Raw genomic sequence first — 22,279 nt, 5'->3', positions numbered from 1 at the left:
GTTGACTATGATCACCACTACAGGAAGACTACGTGCCAGTTAATGGATAAGATCCCCCGTAGGCAAAATATCAGAAGGCAGTTGAGAGCTGTAGTCGAGATGTATTCGTTGGCGATCTCGTGGTACCGAAAAAATATCAAGATCGTGCCAGGTTGCAAGTGTGGTTACTGAGCGTAACCGAATTCGTGCAAGGCCACAATCAACCGAAGGAAGAATGGAATAATAATGGATGTCATTAGTATAGTTAAACAAGTACTGTAAAACAATGACCGGTACAATCGGGTATAATAGTAATTGTTTCCGTTATACCAATCGCGATCTTTTGATAAAAGTGGGTCACTGCAACCTTCTGCTGCCAGACATTGGTGATCCACATTGCTCATATCTGTCGACATCAGCAGCCCACACCACAGTAAAAATACCACATTATTCTATCCCGAATTTCTGGAAGAGCAGTGATATGAGTGGGACCTCGTACCATCCACGACTGTTGAGGTCAGCTGTACTCAGAAGAATCTCATAAAAAAAAGAAAATGGGTGCAACTTATCTCAAGATTATTAACGAATCTGACAACAAATCATAAAGTAGGAGTCTTCCTGTCCGGTGGTGGTGTATTCTCTCAATTCGCTCTGCACTACCACTCAAGATTTACAGGTTAAAATTTAATTTAAGATCGTCTATCAAATATCTTGTTGCCGATCCCAAAAGAGCTATGTGGATATTAAGGCAGTTCCATTAACACCTATTTCTAATGTTGAGTGGGTTGGTGTCAGGCGGTCTGCACTCAGCTATTTACGGATATAAAAGGGTTTTTCCAGCGGGTAAATAAATTATTATCAGAAAATAAGCATCTTAAAATAATACTAAGACGGAAACAGTATGGGCCTGGGTATTCCTCTAATACCCTACAGCGCATCTCATGTAAAACTCATAATTTTCCCACATTCAAGAACCTTAGAAGGTCATGCATAGTCGTTGGAGTGTAACTGATCCACCAGCCACAGATTTGATGATCGCACGATATCCCTAACTGATCAAAGTTAGACATATAAACCAATAAGGTTCGCCTCAGTGATCCACAGAGAAGACCGTAGAGTGAGAGACTGAAGGCACTTAGCTCCATGCAATTGTAGTAGCTAACAAATCGACATTCATGTTGGCCTTTACTTGATGTAAATCTATCTGAAGGCAGTCGGTCAAGCATTTGCATCAGATAACGTACAAGCAAGCTGTGGTGCATATTCCCTAATATAACGAGGGAGCTTATACTTATTATTTTACAAAACATTGACCTTTAATTCTAATAAAAGTTAACGTCAACATTAAAAAAAAAGCAGGTTCGAAAGTAATATAGCAATCCATCTAGTGACTTTCTTCAGTCATTCAAATGGTAGTCTTGGAAAGCTTCAGGAAACAATTGTTAGGTGATGACAAAAAGTCGACTTTGAATGGACATACCAACTTCATATCCCTATAGCATCCCCGGAAATTTATCTCATCATAAATACAATGCTGCTGAATTTTAATTACTTATCAAAATCAAAAAAACAACAACAATAAAGACCTAACTTAGTTTAGGATTATTTGAATTATCCAACTGTTCACGTTTAGACTGAAAACAGGATTAAATGTGTACCACTCAATTAACTGCTATCCCCATACCATCTATTCCATTTAAAAATTCTGTGGTCAATAGCTAATCAGTTACTGGGTTATATGATCAGCAGACAACATTTAAGCAAATTATGTTTGTTGGATGTTCTTATTAAGAAATTAACTAGAGCACTGTCATGTTTGGCTTTGAATGTACAAGTCTCGTTTTCCCAAAAACCCGCTGCCATCAGACTTCTGAAGGTCGGTCGCTTTAGGTCTAAGTAACTGCTTTCTAACTTGTTGCTGCTACTCCGCTTGATTCCCAATAGAATCTTCTGCTTTTTATAGTACACGTGCACAAGTGCACCACGTATATGATACACATATAGATAATATTATGTCTATGGATTAATTGTAATTGTCTGTACCAACTGAAGGACTGGTCTGAAACGTCCGCACGTGTATATGTATCAGACAGTACGAAGATTCTCAAAGATATTTTTACGAAACAATAACAACTTTAGTAAATAGCTTTTTATATTATTGCTTTTTAACATGTATTATATATATAATATATATATCTTCTGTTCCTCCCTTGGTATGGTGTTCACTTTAAATATCAGAAGACAAACTAATTTGATGAAAGTTTAGTCTTTAACACAATAGACTATTGCTGGTAAACCATTGTCCCCATGATTTGACGCCATTATTCTCCACAGTAATACATGTAATAATAATAAACTTACAAGCTAAATCCTAAGTTCAATATTGTTCGCATCTGCTGGGATCACTGGATAAGTAGGCGATAAGTAAAAGTGAGGTTGGATGTATGGTATTAGAGAATGGTGATAAATCAGTTGATGATGTTGTGAATCTTCATCAATTGAGATAGTTGGGCCACGTGTTACGTATGCCCGACCACCGTTTACCACGGCGCGCAATGCTGACTAGTGTTGGGGATAGTTGCAACAAAGTTAGAGGCGGCCAAACCAAAACATGGCATCAGTCCATAAAGTCACTAACTTCTGGTCTGAGTCATGTTGGTAGATGCAGACTACTTGGTTGGGGTCAGTGTGACTATCATAACCAGTGGTTAGAGACTGGGTGAAATGGCTTAGAATCGATCACAATGGCGTAAGTGTATGCACTCTTTGTCTTCTCTTAAACCGTGAAGTTAGAATCGCTTTATGCCTTTCTTTCTACGAAATAATTCTTTGTTCTTTTATTGTATCCTTATGCACCATCTTTTTTGTATACATTACTACCATTGATGTAACTAATATGAATTTGATGTTCATCTTGTTGTGCTAACGAGGTATAGCAACTTGAACCGATGTATATATGTGCCTGGTCCTGCGTTGTAGCTGGCTGACTAAGTCTAATGTTTCAGCAACATATCTTGCAAATTTAAGGCTTTGTTTTCCATACGCATCGCTGATATCCAGTTCTATATGCAATACGAATTATTCACAACATGCTTTCTTGAAGTTTTTACCTATGAAATATATTGACATATTTCAAAGTCAGGCACAATAAAATGAGGATCCTTCATTCAGAAAATCCCCACTATAGTAGCGAATTACCAACTAATTTCTAACAATTGGGGTTTTAATTGGTCTTTGAGAATGTATTGATCTTTTCGTAATGACGTCTCATTTCATCTGTTCTCTCTAATACGGCACTATTCTTATAACAGGATGTGGTTAATAATGTAAAACCCAATTTAATCAGTCCTAAATCCCTGTTTTCATGTGTAACTTTTCTCTGCTTTGCAAGTGTTTTGTTTTTCGAAGCATATAACATGCAATTTGCATTTTGATCTAGGGGCTTAATGTCTGCTGTAGTTACTAACTTTTCTCCGGTCTCCAACAAATTTACTGTTGCTCTATGTGTACTGAATCAGTGGGCGCTTGACTTTAGTGGAAATACTAGACGTGTAATCGAAAGTATTAAAACTGCTAAACGCTTGGGGGCTAAGTATAGAGTTGGCCCAGAACTAGAGGTCTCAAGTTACGGATGTGAAGATCATTTTCATGAATTGGATACCTATACTCATTCATGGCAATGCATTGCAAAAATATTGAGTGAAACAAATGAAAATGTTGAAATGCAAGATATTGTTTGTGATATTGGAATGCCAGTTTTACTGAGAGGTGTGGCTTATAACTGCAGAATTCTTTTGTTAAATGGGACTATTCTATTGATACGACCGAAATTAGTCCTCGCAGATGAAGGTTTGCACAGAGAGTCTCGTTGGTTTACGCCTTGGCCTCATCACCAGAGAATCATTGACTTTGAGTTGCCCGAAATAGTCCAGAAAGTAACCAAGAATTCGCAGTCAGTAGCAGCTTTTGGTGATGCTATTTTACGATTTTCTGGAAATGGCTATTCTGAATGTGTACAGATAGGCTTGGAAACATGTGAAGAGCTTTGGACGGGAACACCACCTCATATTGATATGTATGCAGCTGGTGTGGATGCTGTGCTCAATTCCAGTGCCAGTCACCATGAACTGAGAAAACTAAGTAGAAGAATAGAACTAGTGAAATCTGCCAGCACAACGAATGGTGGTGGATTCTATGCGTATACAAATCTTAGAGGATGCGATTCTGGGAGAGCTTGTTACGACGGTTGTGCATTAGCCGCAGTTTCCGGTCAGCTAATTTGTCTGAGCCCACAGTTTGGATTTGGGGATGTCTCTGTTGAAACTGTCACTGTTTGTCTGAATTCACTGAGATCAAAGCGAATTGCCAGTCGTTGTTTTGGGCGTGCGGCTGCAGCTCGTGCAGCTGCGAAATCCGATGCATTTGGCATTACACACAGTTGTTATCCAGTTGTTAAGGTACGATTTTCTTTCGTTTAACGCACTGGGCAAGATACCAAAGCTCTGTTGTTTTTATTATGTCATTCATTTATTTTTATTATGATCTAGGGACCTACATAACAATATAAGTATATAACTTAAAGGTTATAATTTGAATATCTGTATCATCTGCGAAGTAAAATACAATTCAAGAACGGTAAAGCATGAAAAGAGATATCTCGTTAGTTATAATTGCTTAGATTGGAAATTCATTGGTCAGTTATCAGTGATTAGTAGTATCATACCGATTAGATGCATATTCTTTGCCATTACCGACCACAAGCCATTTCGGCTATATTCTTGAACGATTGATCGCACTTACTATTGGAAAATATTAGATTAAGCAGTAATTATAAGTTAATGAAACATTATAAATCCAAATAACTAATCAAGTACAGGATCATGCACTTTAATTTTGGCCATATCTTTATATGAAAGCCGAAGATTCGAACCATAGACATGGATTGTGTTGTATTTGGCAAGAGTCAAACTTGTGAAAGATAATGATCGGACCACCGAACAACAACTCCGAAGCAATTATCGGGCTTCTGGAATTAATTCAGATATCTGTTTCATTAAAAATCGTACATAAATTAGTGTTCGAAGTTTTCATGAAAATAAACTTCTGGAAAACACTAAAACTTCAAGAACAGTCACAACACGATATAAATTATTTGACGGCTTGTAATTCATGTAACGGAATTTACATATTAAGCAAGCCAATTGTCTATTCATATTATTAACTGGAATGTAGCGTTTGCAAATGGTGAACAACTTTCTGATGTTCATCATTAGTTTATCCCTAACTTTTTGTCATTCAATATACCATAAATAGCTAGGTTGAAACTTTAGTTGAAGAAATTAGTTTGGTTGCCTATATAGTGCTTTTGTTTATCTACAAAATATTCGATCTCCATACAAGCAAATAATGCTCTACATTGCTTTTCATCTATAGCTGTTTCTTCCATCAGAACACTTTATGATTAAGCAAAAGTGTGAATTCTGATAAATTTGTTCTTTAATTTATAACATCTGCCTAGATCATTTTCATATGTAGGTTGATTTCAATCTTTGCCATATTGACCATTGGCCTGATCAGTCCTTACAGCCTCACGTTGATACTCATATTCCCTCACCTCCAGAAGAGATTTCTTATGGTCCTGCATTATGGTTATGGGACAATTTACGCCGAAGCAAGTCTTCAGGATTTTTTCTTTGCCTGAGTGGAGGTTTGGACAGTGCAGCAGTTGCGTGTATTGTGTTCAGTCTTTGTAATCAAGTAATTTCATTAAAAAGTGTCGTTTTAGTAAAAGCTATGTTTAATCATTTCTATTTCACTATCACAGTGTGGAGATATAGTGATTCAATTTGTAGCAGAGTGTTATGTTTATTTATTTATTTGAACACAAACATTGGTACAACGGGGGTACCAAATACGTATGCGCTACACAATAACAATGGGGCCATTAGCAGTTATCATTGATTTGTGTGAGGGCTGTAATACTGTCTGGGCGCTAAAATCGAAGTAGGAGTAGAGTGTTATGCTAAAAAGGTAGGAAAAATAAGCCATTCTGAAGTTCCATCAATGTGCAGTTTGCGGTAAAGTTATCCCGAATGTAACTGCTACTTTAATGCGACGTTTTAATCCTTCTGTTATGACGATCCAGTGGGGTTATATTGGCTAAAACATTTATTTCTTGAGGTCCTAACGTACCTAGCAGGTAGTCAGCAAAACAATAGGACTAAAAGTAGCACATTTAAAATCCGACAGTAGAGTCGTACTCCCTATTGTAACAAGATATGGCGAAAGGAGTGTTTTTCCAACACAACCAGCATCTCTAGCAATACTATTGTCCCACAAACAAACAGATGTATACAGAATATATCTATCATCATCTCTAACTTGGTTTGTTTGTTATTGTAAGTTTGGTCTCAAATGTAATCTGAGATATTTAATGACCATTATATACCATGATAATCGTGTTTGATTCAATAAACCGTTGACTAACTTATTAATTTGAGGGAGTTTAATGATTAACTTAAGGACTTCTGATCAAGGGTATTCGTTTATATTATTCTGCTGTCAAAATTCAACCAATTGATCAAGTATTTCACAGTATGGTTGCTTAACAATAAGTGACAAACAAATCCATAAAATGATATTTGAAACTGCTTCATTTTTACTACACGTAATATTTCCACAGACTTTAATTCAAGGGATGTATTATATTATTATATATACTACTATAGTTAGTATTATTATTATGCATTTGCTGAAGTGAAATACATATGTTTATTTTTTCTTTCATTTTAGATTTTTCAAGCTATAAGACAAGGTAATATGTCCGTTACGCACGATTTACGAACTCTATTGAATGAGTCGGATAAATATATCCCTGATAGTGGTCGTCAATTATGTTCTCGTCTACTAACAACTTGTTTTATGTCAAGTGAGAACAGTTCTGCGCTTACAAGATCACGTGCTAATCGCTTAGCTAAACTTTTAGGTTCAAATCATTTAGAAGTAATTAAATTTCAATCTCTTTTACATTACTCCGAAAATTGATCCGATAGTTTTGAAACATCTGTCATTTTAATGAGCTTGTTTTTTATGCAGTGTATTCTGAAACAGAAAACACCATTATTACCTGTAGAATTAAATTAAAACGAAGAAAAAGTGGTGATACAGCAAGGATTTACATTACATGCCTGAGTCAATCGGAGAACCAATAAAAACCTGGAAGGAGTGGACATTTTGTTTATTTCGTACCCTCAAAATCTTCAGGAGTGGGTATCACATACTTAGGATAAAAACCAGACCCTTCAGATCACTCTTTCAACCCGACTTTTTAAGACTAGTAAGTCGGTACCCAGTGCTTTTCACTTCCTGGAGATCTTTGCTCCAGCTTCATGTGAAGCTGTATCTCTCAGTTGCTTCAAATCAATCTAAGCCAGTTATTCTGGGCTGCATCATCACCATCTTAAAATTGAAAAATTCCCACAAATAAACTGTTTAAATAAGATTTATATCTTGTTACTGAGTGCTATTTGCTGGTAACTGATAACGAAGTTCGGTTAACGCATTTGTTTTTATTTAAAAACTCACCAACGGGGCGTATACATCATCTCTTGAGTTCTAATTCTCGTATTCACACTTGAATTCAAAACCCAAGGTTTTACCCACTAAGTTATTAGTTTGTTTGAATTAAATGGTTTAACTAATCACCATCAACGTAAGTCAATAAGGTAACCAACTATATTATATCGTCATTATGATAAGCAGGTCGATAAGTTAGTCTTTGGTATTGATCAGGTTTGTATAGGTTAAAGAATGTAATGTAATCACTTAGCAAAGTGATAAAGTTCCATTATGCAAACCTCTTTATTATTATGTAGCCTTAAAATTGCTTAATATTAAAATTTATTTTTAATTCTAACATTATGTATAATTCGTAGTCCGATGTTACACCACTGGTAAAAGAATTTGTCCATATGGCTTCCAAGACTTTGAATCTTGCTCAACCACCTCGTTTCACTGTTCATGGCGGTTCAAGTAAAGAGAGTTTAGCTCTTCAAAATATACAAGCTAGAAGTCGTATGGTTTCAGCATATTTACTGGCTCAGTTAATACCATGGAAATGGAATTTGCCGTCAGGTCTGTTAGTTTTAAGTAGTGCAAATCTAGATGAAGGACTAAGAGGTTATTTAACAAAGTAGGTTACCATTTGTTAAACTTTCACCTAGTAAAAATGCAGTTTGACAACTTTTCAGTGAGAAATATTCATTGTTATTTAAATTTTTCGTAATAACCAGTTAATATAATGGTTTTCACTGCAATAAGTTCATGATGAAAATAATTACCCGATTAACTTTACTGAGTTCTGATTTGGTCAAGTTTTTGGTTGTCCCAACAAAAAAACGTCCAGATAAGACACAGGACAAGTGGCTAACTGACTTGCCATGTATGTGAAACAACAACTTATTCATTTGATACGACACATTAATCGATTAATATCATTTCGCTCGAAACCTTATTCTTGATCGTAAGCTGCAAGTTAAACTACTAGGTAAAAATTCTACTCGTCGTATGATATTGAAAGTGAAATTCTGTGTTACCAAGTTTATCTGAACTTAATATAAATTAGCTTTGAAACAGACCGTCGTAGTGGTTAAAGCATTTTTTTGCTATTAAGTTGTGCGCTTAAACCCCAATAACATGTACTTTTTTCTTGGCACCCGAGAAGTGTCATTAACCTTCAAATAACCAATGTTGATCGAACTACACAGGGTCATATCTAATATGAGAGGAAAAGATTATCTTTGTCTCCAATTTTAAACGAATGGTCAGTAATTTATTCGATAACTTCCTATCATGTTTTGCAATTATAAATAACAGTCCAAGGAAATGCCGTAGATGAAGCCAGCTACATCTTACTAAAATAAATTTATTAATGTACTTGACTTAAATTTGGTTATTTTTTTACTTATAGCTATATAACCTGGTGAGAATTTACTGAAATTAAACGCATTTATCGTTCATATATCTTTGTTTCACTGAAGTAGAAATCCCTTAGTTCTATGAAGTTATCACTTCCTTGATGTTATCCAAATAATCCAGTCAATACTGTTGTCATCGATAGTTATCCCCTCAATACGCTTTGTTGCAACTCCATCTTTGTATCTTAATCGGTCAACTTACGAGTTACTTCCACATACAGTGGGATGTTTTGTTACTGAGATATCGAAATGATAACTTTTAAAGGTTTAGTTAGTTTTTAAAATTGAAATTTACGGCACAGTAATCACTAAGAGGTTTGTATGTCTTATTTTCGAATCTAATTGACACTTTCCGGTTCCCAGTATTTTTTAAAGCCGAGTTTAATTCGTGGCTAGATGTATATCATGTTGAGCAAACTCTGATTGGTAAAATTAGACCGATTACATATGGGTTTACACTCGTATTTCGTGAAATCTCGAAGAACACTGGTTTCATGATCATTTCGTAAGTTATCTCTATCACAGTCCGTCTCCTTAGGCTGTTAAAAGTATCGACTTTTCTTAGTTAATCATCAGCTGAAAGAATAGTGCGATCAAGCGGTTTTTCGGATTATTTAAAAAAATCGAAAGTATCATCAAGTAATGATATCGACTGAAGGACTACTAAATATCACAAAGCGCGCAACAGCTGTTCCGTAAGATCACCGTAATAAATAATAATTTTCCCGCTAGTCATTAGCGTCGGTATAGATTTACCAGTTTCTAACTTGTAATGAAAACGAATTCAATAAGGGATTAAAAATGGGCTACAGCGCTAATTGACTAACATTGGAAATGTGGACTATTGGATTCGATCCAACGGAATGAAAGTACTGAGCTCGGTGGGATTTGTCAAGTAAGCGACATATGATATCTCAAACTGCATGGTAATCAAAAGCTCCTGGATTCGGTAACTTGAGGAAAGTAAACATTTTGAATGGTTTGCTTCCCTTCCTTTATTATGGTAATTTCTCAAAACAAGCTCGGAAAAGTAAGTAGAGGATCCTTCCAGTTTTTAATATGTACTTTTTATGAAGCATTAAGATGTTATATTATATCAAGGTAGTTGGCACAACTAGTAACTGCGATCCTTTTCTTGTGATAAGAAATTATTAGACAGTAAAGCAATTATGTTAAGAGAAAAACCACTATTTTACTACATAAAGGATTTTGCGGGTAATTTGCTATCTTGTGTTTTCAACTTTTTTTCTTAGGTATGACTGTTCTAGTGCAGACTTAAATCCTATTGGAAGTATCAGTAAGTTGGATTTACGATTGTTTATTGCTTACTGTGCTCAAACGTTCCCAAGTTATATGGATTCTGGAAGTGGAGTTGAACTTTCGGAAGTATTGTTAGAAATCTTATCTGCTCACCCAACAGCTGAACTAATGCCACTTCAATCTAACGGTGAAATTAGTCAGACAGATGAATGTGAAATGGGATTGACCTATGACGAATTATCATTATTTGGTAGACTTAGAAAAATATCCAACTGCGGACCTTACAGTATGTTAGAATCATTATTGGACGGTAGTTGGTTACTGATTAAGAAGGTTATGCCTGATAGTTGTTTTCAAAAAGATGGGAAACCTGGTGCTGAACTTGCTCAATATCTTAGCGAAAAAGTGAAATTATTTTTTCGTTTCTATGCTATCAATCGTCATAAGGCTACTGTTTTACCACCAGCTTACCATACTGAGGCTTATAGTGCTGATGATAACCGGTGAGTTGATCTTTTTCTTCTCTGTTCATTTAGTCACAGTTACTAAATACCCTTATCATTGTGTATGCGCTTATCACCCTGTAGAACAGGAGAGATGTATCTGGAGTCGCTAGATCTCTGTTGCGGGAATGAGCATATTTCGCGAGTCAAATGCAGTAAGACCAGTTATTTTTGAAGTCTCCCAGATAACTAAGTGATATCTGTAGTCATAGGAACTTGACTGAGATGACCATGGGTAGCAACTAGATCACAAAACTTTATAATTTACATATTATGAATTCCGTAGATATAATTGCTAAAACCATTAGCTTTTCCTTTCTGACAAATTAAAGTTTATCTAGGTTTGGACCTAACATTATTGTTGCCATCACAGGTAGTTAAAATCTACATCGTAGAATGTTTTAGCAGAACATGTTTATAAGGGATATCGTTCACTTGGTTTAATATCAGCATCACTAACACTTCTAAGCTGTTTTCTGAGCAATTGGCAACATTTATTTATTTATTTGAACACATAAATATTGGTACAAGAGAGCGCCAATATATATGCGCCACACAAAACAATGAGAATTCGAAGAGAAGTAGAAAGACAAAACAGCTAAGGAGCGCAAAAGAAAAAGAGAATAATAACGAAGAGATTGATGTGAGGTAGTGTGGTAGTAATGAGGGAACGGAAAGGTACAATCAGAAGAAATCTTTCAGGTAAGGGAGACACAACCACTTTTTATGAAGAAAGTAAAAGAAGGTTACAGCAGGGTCGCCACTGGCTTCTATTCTGAGCCATATCTGATAACGTCTCTAGCCACTGTGTAGCATCATCTCTCGGACCCCAACCAGGGAGTCGTGAAGGACCAACAGAAGCCAGTCCTTTGCAGCTTTCGTTCATGCCACGACACCATGTCATGCACTGACCACCTCTCCGCTTCTTCCAACCAGTCCCAGAGTCGGCAAATAATGCACGACGTGGAATTCTCTGGGACGACATTCGTAGAACATGTCCAAGCCACCGAAGTCGGTGTTTCAAGATGGTGACACCAATTGAATTATCATCTCTGTGCCCAAACACACGATGCCGAACCTCTGCATTACTGATGTGGTGTTGCCACTGAATATCAGCAATCCTTCGGAGACAGCGATGATCGAACACAGAGAGTCGTCTAACGTTCTCAACTCGGAGAGGCCAGGTTTCACAAGCATAGAGCAAAACTGCCCTCACCGACGCGTTGTAGATCCGACCTTTTACAGCCAGACTGGTATCACGAAGGCACCAAAGATGGCCCAGACTGGCATAAGCCGCTCTGGCTTTTACTATTCGTGCATTGATCTCATCACTCACACCCCCACCAGCACTTATGCAGCTATCCAGATACACGAACTTCTCGACTACGTCTTTCTGCTCACCATCCAGGGTGAGTACAGGATTGGAATCCTGCCAGTCTTGTAGAAGTACTTTGCACTTCGAAGGTGCAAAGCACATACCATACCTACGGACACTGATTGTCAACTGATTAAGTGCGGATTGCATGGCTTGGGCATTTTCGCACAGTAAGACAATATCGTCCGCATACTCAAGGTCGAGAAGTCTTTCTTCAGGCAACAGATCCACACCACCATTACTTACATTCATCAGAGCTGTTTCTAGAATGTCATCGATGTCAAAGTTGAAGAGGAATGGTGAGATTGGGCAACCCTGCCTAACCCCACTGCTCGAATGGAACAATGGAGAGAGGTGGTTGTATGCCCTCACTCTGCCTGAGGTGTTTGTATATAGGGCTTTTAGGATGTTAATAAACTTCTCAGGCACACCCTTCTTCAATAGACAATCCCAGAGAACAGTCCTGTCCAACGAATCGAAGGCAGTCCTGACGTCAAAGGACACTACGATTGTTGGCCTGTGATGAGTATGTCGGTGTCCTAACATTTGGCGGAGGGTGAAGATATGATCAATACATCCCCAACCAGAACGAAAACCAGCCTGCTCCTTGCGAGTCAATCTTTCTCGGGTTTTGAACAACCTACGAAGTATGACGGAAGCCAACAGTTTGGACGCGATTGGAAGTAGACGTATCCTCCGATAGTTGTTGGATCGATGATGTGAACTTTTTTTAAAGATAGGAACAACTATCGACTCATTCCACGATGTTTGAACACTCTCTAGTTCCCAAACCTTGGTAAACAACGTCGTCAATTCCTTAGTCAAAAAGTCACCACCATCTTTAAAAAGAGCCGGAGGTAAGTCTCCTGGGCCAGGTGATTTGTAACGCTTCAAGAGTTGGAGTTCCTTGCGGACTTCCTCCTCGTTTGGTGGATCAGTCGTCACCGGCCATGGAGGGCAGGACAGTCTGACCGATGTTGCCGGAGCAGCAGGCCAGTTGAACTGCCCTTCGAAAAATTCTGCCCATCGTCCAAGACGTCGATGGTTGTTAGTGATTGGCATCCCGTCATCCTCGTAGATTGTTTCACTCACACCAGACTTCTTGCTGCCAGTGGCTCGGATGAGCTGGAAGAGCTTCCGGTAGTTACCAGATGCAGCTGCTGCTTCCAGCTCATTAGCACGCTTCGACCACCAGGCTTCTCGGTCCTTACGCAAGCTTTGCCCAATTTCCTTACGTAACATCCTTCGTTTATGGTCAAACTCACGGTCACCCGGAGTAGACCGACGGGCTTCAATGAGTTGTAAGGAACCAGAAGAAACCCAGTGCTTAAAAGTAGGACGTTTCGCAAACCCACAACTGACTGTTCCCGCCATTTTCATGGCGTCATGCAATTGCAACCAATGCTCATCTATACTTTTCGGTGGAGTGGTAGCTAGCCTAGAGGCTATCTCGGTTCGATACTTACTAGCAACAGAAGTTGCAACCAGCTTGCTAATATCAATTCGTTGATGGTGGTCACTTCGTTGTCCACTGAAAAGTAAGGCAAGATTGGCGCAGACCAAGACATCGTCAGAGTCCAGATAGGTACTCCAAAAGGAGCGGCGGTCTTATACACAACCACGCCAGCGGTAGCTGATCGCGATGTGATCAATCTGAGTCCAGGCTTGAGATGCAGAGGGAGGACGCCAGGTGGCACATCGGCGATGACTGTGCCGAAAGTTAGTGCTAGCCAGAAACAGGTTGTGGTCTGTGCACAGTTGCAGTAGACGGTCCCCGTTATCTGACCTGCGACCAACAAGTCCCCATTGGCCACCTAAACGACTCTCTTCTGTGCCTAGACGCCCGACCTGAACATTCAAGTCTCCGGCTAGTACCACAATATCTGTCGAAAGCACTTTCTGGAGAAGAAATTGGCAACATAATACAGTTCATTTCATTTGGGTGTAAACAATCACACCAGATACGAAGTTACATCATCCGATGAAAACACAAACCACTCTTGATTGGAAAATCTTTTTTAACTACGAGGCAACAATAAATTCAGCTAACCATACTGGAGTAACGTGGAGAACCACATGAACGGAAACTTTTAAGGATAAATATCAATATTTACAATTAATCATCTGAACCTTGATGAAACTGTTCCCACCTCACTATATATAATTGTGTTTAGTTCCGAAGTTCATGGCTATTTCATGATGTCTAGCCTACAATATGAATTTTATTACAATTTTACTGCTTTCAAAGTGCGAGTTCATACAGTGTTTTCGAACTCAGCCTACGCATCACCTTTACATACTTATATTTTCTCACATAGAAACGCAATTTCGGTAGGTTTCTAATCAAACACTAATGGTTAGTTTGGACGTGAACTAAAACTCGATATTGTATTTTCATCTTATTATCTGTCGGCATAAATCTCATGATGGTGAAACCGCACTATGGATTGGAATCTGTGTACAGAATCTGTTGTCAAAATATCCTATTTTAAAAGCCACCATATTATACACATTCACCCTCATTTCGTTTTCTGTCCTCATTATGAACAGATAGGTAAATATGTTTATTTTCTCTCCACAGCACATTTTGCTGAAATGTTTGCAAAAGTGGTCTTTCAAGACCTACCTCGCCATATGTGTTCAAGCACACATGCAATTTAATTTGATAAAGAGCGGTGTTTAGTGCTGTCATTCATGTCCTGTTTGGTTTTGTAATAAAAAACGGGTTAACGTCATATCCTAACATATGGTTTTCCTATTAGTCATCTATGTAAAGATTTTAGATCCTAAAATCCGGCCAATAAATCTTGATAGGTACCCATTTCATATCCGCGTTTTTCTATCGGTTTGAATTCATTTTCATTCATATATTTTGTCTACATACGTCTGACTATTAAATAGACCCACCATAAATCCCCTGTTTGTAATGAACGCATCAAGCAACTATGAAAATGCGATGGGTTTTTTCCAAAGCAGGAATTTCGTAGAAGGAACGTTTGGTCGATTCATCATCTCCTTTATTATTAAGTATTGGATGAAAACACAAGCATGAAGACATTTTTTCCGTTCTATAACATTCTTATCACTATATCCAGTGTTTAAAATTAGTTAAGACAATCTGGATGCCCGATAACGCAGATCATTTCCAAACGCTAAATGATCGCCAAACACCGTCTTATCACACTAATTCCTGTGTGTAGGAGTAATATAATCATCAAAACCCTAGATCATGAAGTTTTGGTGTGACGAGTAAGACCAGTAGAGACATACTAAAAGGATTAAGCTATTTTCAAGATGTCAGAAATTAGGTTGATTGTGATGACGAATTTAGATGTGCAGCTATAGACAATTCGATCATAGAGTATATTTATAGCTCATTATAAGAAGTTTGTAGGCGTTGTGTTGCGTGGGCAGGGTGCTATAGTCGTGAGGTTTTCGCTGTCTTCCTAAACATCAGCATATTTAAGCAAGTGGGTCATCAGAATTCGATTACGAGAGAAAATCAAATCAACTAGGTATAATTAATTATCTGTTCATTCTGCTTTGTTAATAATAAAGCTATATTGTATGTTTACTAAACATTTTGCATCAAATATCGACGTTGCTCATTTTAGGTTTGATTTCCGTCCGTATTTGTATCCTAATGACTGGAATTGGCAATTTACTTGTCTAGATTTACTGGTAAAGAAATGGATAGAACAATTCGAGTGACTCTATTCGGATCGTTTTATTTAACGACCTGTGTACTGGAACATTTTTCTGATCCTGGTCAACCTATATCATTTAGAATTATTTACATATTTTTCCACAATCACACTGCAGAATTATTCTTTAGTGTGATACTTCCATAAGTTTTCTTATGTGATAGTGTAATTTCTCTGAACATTCTGTATCATAACTTTATTAAACCTCAACAAGTGACTTATCAATGATGATTCTAAGACCTAGTGATGATAAGATAAAGTTATATTATGATTTCCGTGTGCTGCGTTGAGATAATATGGGCGAGGTATATCATTGCTAAATACGTTCTTAGAAAATACGACCATAGAGGTCGTACCTTTCTAGAGCTACCCATGACCCTTCACACTGCCATTTATTTTATCAGCATTACAACACCTAAGTACTGTTATATGTGAATAAAGTATTTAAAGCAAGTAATTCTTAAATGGTTCATAACCACATTTTAAGATAATTGAGTAATCACCACAAGGACTTCCGACTAGCAAACAATGAAGATCTAACCCACCGATATATTCCATAAACTTCTCCCAATATTCTAGTGTATCATCGGTATTGTGCTTTTTATGATACTGAAAAAGATATCCTGAAATTAATCTGTTAAGATATCATTCTCACTTTGTAGCATAAGAGCACGTAACCACTAGATATCATCTTCATAATCAAAAGTAGATCTTCAGGAGTAACAGTACCAGACACACTAGCAGTAGAACGTTATGGTCGAATCAAGGAGTATATTATATATACAAATAGTTGCTTCATAGTGACATTATCGCTTCTCACCACAGAAATTCTGGATTATCACGTTGAGCCAGAAAATCGCTCATTTTGAACACTGCCACTTCAGTTTCATTCACTGTCAATTAGATCAAATATATATACATATAATTAAGCTAAAATGTCTTTCTGGCTGTATAGTCGTATTTATAATTAATTAACACACAAAGCGGTCCATTGAAAAATAGGAAGATTACATCATTCTAAACGCCAAAAGGAAGTTCCATAAAACTATCGAGAATTTTAAAAAAGAAAATACGATAAAACCGAATCTGAAAGACAACTGTCTACTTAGGGAGTATGGTAAAGGTAAGGAATAAACTATACACGTGGTGATAATAACAAATAATTAAAACAGGAGGGTGTATTAATGACCAAATTACCGTCCATGAAATTAGGTGTTAGGGCTATGGAAGATAGACGATAGTTTGCACATGTCACTTTTGGACAAAGAAATCAGGTTTTGGAAAGATGCGCCGCTAGCTTCGAAAACACGATAGACACGGAACTGTTTGAACTTCGACAAATATCAGAAATGCTTATCCATCAAGTTCCATTGAATGAAATCCAATCTACGATCTCCAAGACCTACAGTTCTAAAAAACACTATGAACGCTGAGCTTAGGAGTGATAATGCCTAATACATTCCGAAAGATCATCCAACGGCATCTTTGAGTAAAACTCTGTAGTGCTCAGATCTTCACAATCTTTTTTAGCCACCCAGTCGTTCGTGGATGCATTAAACTGTTACTTCATTGTGTATTTATGAGTTTACTTTCTATATCAGTGACATAAAGCCAGTGCATTTCCAAACATGCGTGGCTTTTGAAAGACCTAAAACAATCAACAGCTAAATGCCAGAGCATCTTATTAGATTGAATCACACGGCCTCATCAGGTATCTTTCAGAATCACCTACATTCAAACGACTGGGTTCGAGAGAAGTACAAGTCGATTACTTGTGCACTGCACAAACGTAGGCAGCTCGTCTTTTCAAAACCTGATTTCTTTGTCCAAAAGTGACATGTGCAAACTATCGTCTATCTTCCATAGCCCTAACACCTAATTTCATGGACGGTAATTTGGTCATTAATACACCCTCCTGTTTTAATTATTTGTTATTATCACCACGTGTATAGTTTATTCCTTACCTTTACCATACTCCCTAAGTAGACAGTTGTCTTTCAGATTCGGTTTTATCGTATTTTCTTTTTTAAAATTCTCGATAGTTTTATGGAACTTCCTTTTGGCGTTTAGAATGATGTAATCTTCCTATTTTTCAATGGACCGCTTTGTGTGTTAATTAATTATAAATACGATTATACAGCTTGAGTAAATCACATCGCTAAACTCGGTAACTCTTCATTGGCGACACTCCATTATTTTAGTTTATATACTTATGAGTCTCATGAGGTGAGTGTACGTGCATTAAAACATCTGGTCCTTTCATTAAAGTTTGAACGCGACACCGATTTGCATACATTTCTAATCAGTTTCAGATAAGCCAGTCAGCCATAATCAGGGTAAATCTCGCTTGAACACATCTAGATTTTCCCATTGGAATATTAGTTGTACAAGTATATGGCATTGTTGATTCATGCAAAATTAATGCCCCCAAGCCTGACACACAACTTTTAAGTGGTTAACGGACTTATTTTTATTAAACTCATGCTTTACACAACCTTTGAATCCCTTATTCACCTAAAACGATTAATAAGACTCATTGCGAAACTATAAATCATTTTATCATTCCAGGTCTTTGTACCTCATAGACTCTGCGCCTATTAAAATACATTAACGATTAGCAAGTCAATATTTCCTCAATTGATTACGTTTTTTCACATAATTATAAAAATATCCGTACATGAAAATAAGAGCGTTGACATATCTGTAATAAACATACCTATTCCAAGAGATTCTAGAGTTAAGTCCGAATTGCTCGGAATAGGATCACCTTCTAAATCAATTAACAGTTCTCCAGACTGGTAAAGAGAGTATTATAAGACATAAATCTTACCTTTGTGTTAAAAGCTTTGTGGCGAACTTTCAGCGCATCTTCGAAAGAGCACAAAAATATATATAATGAGAAATTGAAATAAATCCTTAAGATCGGTTGAAGTAGATACATCGAAAGCGGTGACAACAAATGTTAGGATGTTAGTTAACTAAATACTATTAGGAGAGCTTTAAAAAGATATCGAGAACTCTAAAGGGGTCGGGTTTATTGCGTAATTCTGTTTGGTATTTGTACTTGTATTTTACAATTAGGTAATGACTAAGGATCTTTTCTCAAAATGACATTAACGTACACTAGAACATTAAAACAGCTAAAGTGGAACTAGTTTTCGCTCTTACTGAAGCAAGTATATTAATACATTACGTTATTATAATCTTAGTACCTAGGATACGTAATAATACATCTTTCGAAATTATCAAGCAGGTTGGGATAGTGCGCCAACACAGTAGTGGATTAAAGAACCTACATTTGTCGTCATTGGGAAATAGAGAAAGTCAAGTCGGGTTTTATAACACCAGTCAGATTACCAAAAGACTAAGAAGCCTCCTGAAGCATGTGTTTCCCTGAAATCAAACCGAATTATGTAATTAGTGAATAAATGATTGAGTACCAATGGGTGTTCATTAAGTTTCTATTATGAGAGTTAAATTACTAGATATTAGCTTACCGTAACAAAGGTTCTTGAAAGGAGAAGGTATAACCGAAGAGATTTTTACTTCTAAACATGAATATTGTAAAGTATATCTAATGTGATGTTTACCATGATGTATGCGATCGAACAGGTCTTTTACAGTCGCCGACTGAGGAATGTTCGACAAAGGCAAATAACACGTTGTACGGTACTTGAATGAACGTATAAAAGTCACAGGAACAGTTATACTCTGGCTCATTTGAGTTAAAGCTTCTAAGATCTTTGGAAAATGATATATTGGAAATATAGTGACAACTGATTGGTGATAATAATTAATAGTACGTGACTCCATAAACTAGGCGTACTTGTATCGATTTTTGAGCTTTTCAGCAGTCGTATAAATGTTATGTTCATAGGGATTCGCTTAATCGTGGTAATAAGTATCAATTATATCGTTGAGTAACTTAGCAAAATGTCGATGAACTCACTCCGTGATATGCATATTTCGAGCCACTACTATGTATCAGATTCACACCAATGGCATCAAAACATGCTTTTCTATCTAACAATCCTTAGTAAACTATTCCACTTTAAGAATACAACTGGTGTAATTATGCTGCAACACTTAATACCCTGATGTGAGCGGATACTTCAAAGTGTTTCTGAGCTGATAGCTTGCTTTGAGCCTGTCTTATAGACGATAATGACTCTCACCTGAAGGACACAAAACTCTCGTAACATGGACAAAATTTGAAGAGCATTAAGACCAATTATTGAGGATTTAAGATTTGACAGTGAAAGTGTACTGCTGACTTTACCAAAATTTTACGGGGACGATATTGACTACCAACAATCCAAGGCACCGACTTCATAAGAATGTGAGAACGGGTTACAAAAACTAGATCTTCAAAAAACACTGCCGAGTCAAATACTAAATAGCCAGACGAACCTGAGCTCTTGCTTTATCCCAGCCAACCAAGAGACAGCAAATACTAGTGGATAATTTATCACGCCAGGATATCAACTTTAGGATTCTCACGTTAAGGTTGCAGGATGTTCATGATGAAATCCTTAATTCAGTTTAATTTCTGAGCCCTATATGCCTTGTTACCCTGAGGCAGTCGTTACATCTAACATAAGCTCCGTGGCATAGTAGTTTATCATATACTGGTTTCCCTTTCCCTGATGGAGTTAAAACGGATGACCACACGCGAAATGTTGCATGTGGCTACCTTATGAGCTTCCCAGTTACGTTCCGTGTTAAGCAAGACTACCACTAACGCAAATTATCCAAGTGTGAAATAAATATAGTCTCAGTCTATGTAACCAGAATATCCAAACTGCGTGTTCACCGCCAACAGCACTACGGCTCCTTGAGCCTTACCATTTATTATATTCGTACTAATCTCTTTTCTGGCTATTTCTTCTGGTTACCTATTCAAGAATGTTCAGAACTGACGCGACTCATTACTCTGTACTCTTACCTAAATATCTCGTACGACAGGACTATTCGTCAGGTGGACGACGACACCGCTACGAGACGGATGTCTGCCTGTGCATAGCGAATTATCTGGAACACCAGCTGCATTCCAGTGCTACAAATTTCCAATTTGAGCTAATCTCGGAAGTGTTGTAGCTTTTAGTATAATAAGTTGGATATAATTAGGGTCAGGAATTAGATTTGGGGTTTTCATCACGAACTGACATCTATGGTGCCGAATAAATAATAAATAGGTTTCGCGCCAAAATCTAAGGCCTGTTGTCGTGAATCCGTTTAGTTCGCCTAAAAATAATAGTCTCGCCGACACTCAGTCTACCAATTTGGTAGCCTATGAACTGAAATATATGTAGTTGTAGTCTTTCTCGCTTCGCCCACGTACAATAGTTTGTAGATATATTACTAATTGCATAAAATCAAAGATGTTCGACCTACTGGGAGACTCGCGCCAATTCGCCTCCACGACCTTGAACGGCCTGACATGTGACTGCTCTTCTGCATTTCGATCGCTGTGCGTTTGTTGTGCGTCTATTGGTTCACATGCATTTTAAATGTTTTCATATTCAAGCAGTATTCCGTTTCAATAAAACCACAAAATCATTGCAAAAAACAATAATGGGTTTTCTGTGTTTTGTAGTCTATATTTTCGCTTACCTATTGCTCTATAACTTCGTCTGGGACATCAATCGCTCCAATGAACCTTACCGTCTTTGTTCAAAAGCTGATAAAGTCTAGGAAACAGCATATTAATAATAAATCAGCAGTTCTAGATATGCAAAATTTTTGTGAATCGATGTTTTACGCCAGGATTAGGACGAGACATCAAATAATCTGTAGTGACTCACATTTATCACGAGAACACGACTGGTTTATTAAAAACAATTATTGTTATAATCAACTGCACCAGTGTTTGTTTTAATATGCTTTTGTTTGACTGTGCTAATGACATCTATATTATGCTTCCATTCTTATTCTTACACTTTGATTGTGAGTTCGCGCGAATTTGGGTTACGTTCTGTAACCAAGCTTGTATCCTAGCACGATCTCGGTATCCTTTCGATACCACGAGATCGCCAGCAAATATATCTCGACTCGGTCCATTAACTGCCTTCTGATATTTGGCTTCTCGGGGATTTTATGGATTTATTTAGTTACGTTCGACCTTCGCCTTCTGATTTACTTGGCACGTGTTTCTTTGTAGCGGTGTTCACAGTCAATCCCAACTCAACACCACGCTACAAATCAATAAACTTTAGACATAAGTAACACTTTCTCTAACTGACAAAGTGTTATTGTAATAAGTAAGTTTTTTAAAATAATTGTCCAGTGTTCCATGTTCAAGAGATACCTCAGTCTAAATAAGCGAAGCATTTTAACCAAAATTACTGGAATAACGTTTCGGAAGCTGAGGTAAATTCGATAGTGCGTAAAGTGAATTTCAACATATAGGGAAAATATAAGTTATCCGTTTTCAGACTGCTCATACCCATTACATTCATGTTGAGAGTAAATCAGTGAAGAACA

The 22,279-nt window shown here is 37.3% G+C and overlaps 2 protein-coding genes across 4 annotated transcripts; one reads left to right on the top strand and one right to left on the bottom strand.

Annotated features, from left to right (window-relative positions):
- Positions 1–1,420: 1,420 nt before the first annotated feature.
- NADSYN1_1 (Glutamine-dependent NAD(+) synthetase) lies at positions 1,421–16,006 on the top strand. Of its 2 annotated transcripts, XM_051213195.1 has the most exons (7): positions 1,421–2,117; positions 3,419–4,436; positions 5,515–5,736; positions 6,772–6,981; positions 7,914–8,170; positions 10,208–10,717; positions 15,707–16,006. In XM_051213195.1, the coding sequence occupies exons 2-7, from the start codon at positions 3,426–3,428 to the stop codon at positions 15,801–15,803; spliced, it is 2,307 nt and encodes a 768-aa protein (XP_051069148.1). In that variant the 5' UTR covers positions 1,421–2,117; positions 3,419–3,425; the 3' UTR covers positions 15,804–16,006. The 2 variants fall into 2 exon arrangements, with proteins under 2 accessions (XP_051069148.1, XP_051069149.1); XM_051213194.1 differs by having other exon boundaries at positions 1,421–4,436; positions 6,772–10,717; positions 15,707–15,830.
- Positions 16,007–16,275: 269 nt separating this feature from the next.
- On the bottom strand, positions 16,276–21,574 carry MS3_00005167 (uncharacterized protein). Of its 2 annotated transcripts, XM_051213192.1 has the most exons (7): positions 21,191–21,574; positions 19,387–19,537; positions 19,294–19,344; positions 18,627–18,664; positions 18,513–18,591; positions 16,581–16,689; positions 16,276–16,533 (listed from the first exon to the last, which is right to left on the bottom strand). In XM_051213192.1, exons 1-6 carry the CDS (start codon positions 21,254–21,256, stop codon positions 16,613–16,615), a joined length of 462 nt encoding a protein of 153 aa, XP_051069146.1. In that variant the 5' UTR covers positions 21,257–21,574; the 3' UTR covers positions 16,276–16,533; positions 16,581–16,612. The 2 variants fall into 2 exon arrangements, with proteins under 2 accessions (XP_051069146.1, XP_051069147.1); XM_051213193.1 differs by lacking the exon at positions 16,276–16,533 and having other exon boundaries at positions 16,548–16,689; positions 19,387–19,468; positions 21,191–21,240.
- Positions 21,575–22,279: the final 705 nt, after the last annotated feature.

The sequence above is a fragment of the Schistosoma haematobium genome, chromosome 3 (assembly GCF_000699445.3).
Source record: "Schistosoma haematobium chromosome 3, whole genome shotgun sequence".
NCBI classification, from domain to species: Eukaryota; Metazoa; Platyhelminthes; class Trematoda; order Strigeidida; family Schistosomatidae; genus Schistosoma; species Schistosoma haematobium.
Note: the sequence above shows the minus strand (reverse complement) of the source record. Positions and strands in the feature narration are given on the sequence as shown.